This window comes from Notothenia coriiceps, unplaced genomic scaffold (assembly GCF_000735185.1).
Source record: "Notothenia coriiceps isolate Sejong01 unplaced genomic scaffold, NC01 NC01_scaffold00009379, whole genome shotgun sequence".
NCBI lineage: Eukaryota > Metazoa > Chordata > Actinopteri > Perciformes > Nototheniidae > Notothenia > Notothenia coriiceps.
In genome coordinates this window covers 190,811-194,681 of record NW_011342080.1, presented here as the reverse complement: position 1 = coordinate 194,681, position 3,871 = coordinate 190,811, and the positions used below count along the sequence as shown (strand labels likewise).

General features: G+C 41.1%; 1 protein-coding gene across 1 annotated transcript in view; it reads right to left on the bottom strand.

Moving 5' to 3' along the window:
- The window catches only part of xpo6 (exportin 6), a 22,088-nt gene that overhangs the window by 3,243 nt on the left and 14,974 nt on the right, over positions 1-3,871 (bottom strand). The window contains exons 16-18 of the mRNA XM_010770937.1: positions 1,919-2,033; positions 1,526-1,776; positions 825-859 (exon numbers count right to left, since the gene is read on the bottom strand). Of these exons, the coding sequence (XP_010769239.1) occupies positions 825-859; positions 1,526-1,776; positions 1,919-2,033 (401 nt within the window). The remainder of the gene's footprint in view (positions 1-824; positions 860-1,525; positions 1,777-1,918; positions 2,034-3,871) is intronic.

Below are 3,871 nucleotides of genomic sequence, written 5' to 3'. Positions count from 1 at the left end.
AAAAAAAATACACATCTTGTAACAGTTCTTAGGATTGAGCAGCCAGGTATATATTACACAGTTATTAATGGCATCTATATATATTGCACATCTAGCACATATTGCACATAGGTGGTTGGTATTTAACAGCAGCAAGTTACACAGTTTACAAAATACACACCTTGTAACAGTTCTAAGGATTTTGCAGCCAGGTATATACTACACAGTTATTAATGGCATTTATATATTGCACATAGTTTGTTGGTATTTAGCAGCAAGGGGTGATATAGTCTGTGGTCTGTGTCGGTGTGTATGGGGGGGGGGTCGTCAACTAGTTGTGCTGGTTGTATAGTCTGACCGCTGCAGGAAGGAAAGACCTGCGGTATCTGCGTATTCGGAAGGAAGTCATGTCAGGTACTTCAATGATAGCATGAGAGGTGATAATCCTCTTGTTTTGGGCATTCATCACATTTCCTGCATAACAGATGGTCTTTCATTCCCCTTGTCTTTGATAGCGCTCTTCCCCAGATGTCAAGGCAGAGATGTTTGAGTTACTATACCAAATACTTCACCAAAACTGGAGGTACTTCTTTAAAACGTCAGTCTTAACCAGTGTCCAAAGAGGAGCCACTGAGGACACCATGGAGAACGAGGCCCAGTTCACAGCTGCCATGCAGGTCAGTGGATACAAGTGTTTTCAAATAAAGACAATCTATGCTTTTATCTTTGAGTTTCTATTTGGGTTAGGTACTTTTCAGGATAGCAATTGCTCTTATCATATTATTAAAGTAGTTAATTCATCTACAGTTCAAATGTATGTCAAATCTATCTCCTCTTATTGTTACTCTGATGTCTTCTCCAGGCTTTTGGACAGTCTTTCCTGCAGCCGGACATCCACATCTTCAAGCAGAATCTCTTATATTTAGAGTCGCTCAACAGCAAGCACAAGTTGTATCACAGAGTAAGTAGAACTTTGATGTCAGTATCTTTGTTTTAAGGGGTGGAGCGTGTCATTGAGCGATGTTTATTTTCCTTTAGCATTCTGCAGTTTGTCCTAGTGAAAGTGTCAGTCAGTTTAGTCAAGACTTGTAAATCTACTGACAATCACAGCTACTGGATGTTTTGCGAGCTGCTTCGATGGAAATGCTATATATGTTTTTTATATTTATTGTTTCGCAATGAAATCTAGTCTGTAGTCCAGGGCTATTCAATTATTTTGGAATGGGGNTCTCAGAAAATTAGAATATTGTGATAAAGTTCTTTATTTTCTGTAATGCAATTTAAAAAAACACAAATGTCATACATTCTGGATTCATTACAAATCAACTGAAATATTGCAAGCCTTTTATTATTTTAATATTGCTGATTAAGTTGATTTGTAATGAATCCAGAATGTATGACATTTGTGTTTTTTTAAATTGCATTACAGAAAATAAAGAACTTTATCACAATATTCTAATTTTCTGAGACAGTCCTGTATATAATGCTGCTACTTATCTATTGTTTTACCTTGGGTGTGTACTTGTTTGATTAGATTAAAATGTGCTCTTTAGAATGCTTATCAATCCAAAAGCAAACAGAAACAAACACCAAATAAAACTCAAGATAGGAGAGCGCCAACTGACCTCTGCGACGACCGGGTACACCTGCTCCATGCACAGAGAGAGGATGCTGGGTAGGAAAGGCTTGAAAGCTTGACCCGGCTCTTGCACCACCACCTGCAGGATCTTCAGGAACTTCTGCACCACCCTGCAGCCCGCACTGCCCTCCTGCAGAATACTGGCTGCCAGCTGCTCCCTGCAGCACAGACAAGTGACATCACGAGTTAGCGTTAAGAGATGTATCAGGGTATTCCGTTTCTTATACTTGTAAATGTAAACATCCATCCATTTAAACAGTGTGTGATACTGTGCCTTCTATAAGGAATCGTTTTTCTTACCTGGTGAACATGCCGAGGAAAGTTTGAATGATCTGTCCGGTGAACGCTACTCCCATCTGGACTCGCAACGCTTGAAACAGCGTCAAGAAGAAGGCCAACATCTCATCGGTGACATCTGGGGAAGAGGAGAGACAAATCAAAATGCAGACCAGTACGACAAGCCCTTTGTGATGAAGTAGAAATGAAATAGATTGTAATCAGTCAGAGTATGGTTAGGGTTACTGAAACATGTTTTTTGACTTGACAAATAGGATTTTCATTCAAAGTAAGATTTGACATTCATGTGCAACGCCACTTCTTTTTAGCACTATAAACTAAATGTCCCCCAATCCATCAACTTAGTAACCTCCACTGAAACCTGTGAGGCGTTTCTACAGATATTTGTTGACAAGGCCATCAGAGCAAACACTTCCTTCTCATGATCCATCTGTCATGGACACTTGCTCAGCTGACCAGTTTGAGCTTGTGTCACTTCCTGCTCTGATGGAAATTGTTGCTCAATTGAAACCCTCGGGTTCTCCAAGCGATGTTGTCCCTGCGCGATTTTTTTTAAGAAATCTGGGACATTGTTGGACTTAACGTTCTTAACATAATTAACAGCAGCCTGACTACAGGAATAGTACCAAAGTGCCTAAAACATGCTGTGGTCCAGCCTTTGATAAAAAAATAAAACCACCTCTGTTTTTGACAATTTTCGACCTATCTCTAAACTTCCTTTTATGTCCAAAATCTTAGAGAAAGTGGTACTGAAGCAGTTGCAGTCTTTCTTAAATGTGCATGGCATTTTTGAGGCATTCCAGTCTGAGTTTAAACCCCTCCACAGCACTGAAAAAAAAAACACTTTTAAAAGTGTTTAATGACCTGTGTTTAGCTTCTGACTCTGGGAACAGTTCTTATACTTTAGACCTGACAGCTGCCTTCGATACTGTAGATCCCAGCATTCTCATTTCTCGCCTGCAGCATTCTGTGGGAATCAGTGGTACTGCTCTAGACAGGTTTAAGTCGTATCTGTCTGAAAGAAGTTTGAATGATTTGACTTCCTCCTCTGCTCCTCTCCCGTACGGGGTACCCCAAGGCTCCATTCTTGGGCCGATTTTATTTTCCCTGTACCTGCTCCCCCTGGGCGCCATCATTACAAAATATGGCGTTTCATTTCATTTTTTATGCAGATGACTCGCAAATCTACATGCCCCTAAAATAAATGACCCAAACCCTCTGCAAAGCCTGTCTGACTGTCTGCAGGACATCAGAGCCTGGATGGCCTTGAACTTTTTAAAAATTCAATGAAAAAAAGACCGAGGTAATAATGTTTGGACCCAGTGGGGGTCCCAATGCCCCGCCTGTGCTGGAGTCTCTTGTCCCATATGTGAAACCCATTGTAACAAATCTGGGTGTACGGATTGATCGTGATTTTAAACTAGACAAACAGATCAATCCAGCTTTTTACAGCTAAGAATTTTAGCTCAAGCCTTTCTTTTCTTTTAATGACTTTGAGAAAGTAATACATTGTTTTATATCCACTAAACTGGATTACTGCAATGCTCTGTATATTGGAGTAACCAAGGCTTCCCTGTCTCGCCTACAGCTGGTCCAGAATGCTGCTGCGCGCCTCCTTACAAGGACAGGCAGGCGTGAACATATTACGCCTGTACTCGCCTCGTTACATTGGCTACCAGTCCATTTTAGAATACAATTTTAAATGTTACTGTTCGCATACAAAGCCCTAAACGGTTTATCCCCACTGTACCTGGCAGATCTTTTAAAACCATACACACCCACACGGTCACTGAGGTCGGCTGACAGACTCCTTCTGGTCGTCCCTAAATCAAAGTTAAAGCAGCGAGGAGACAGAGCCTTTGCTGCGCAGCTCCAAAGTATGAAACTAATTGCGCGCCGTCCGGTTATGACTTGCTCCAACGTCTTGCCTGTTTTAAATCTTCGTTTAACAACCCA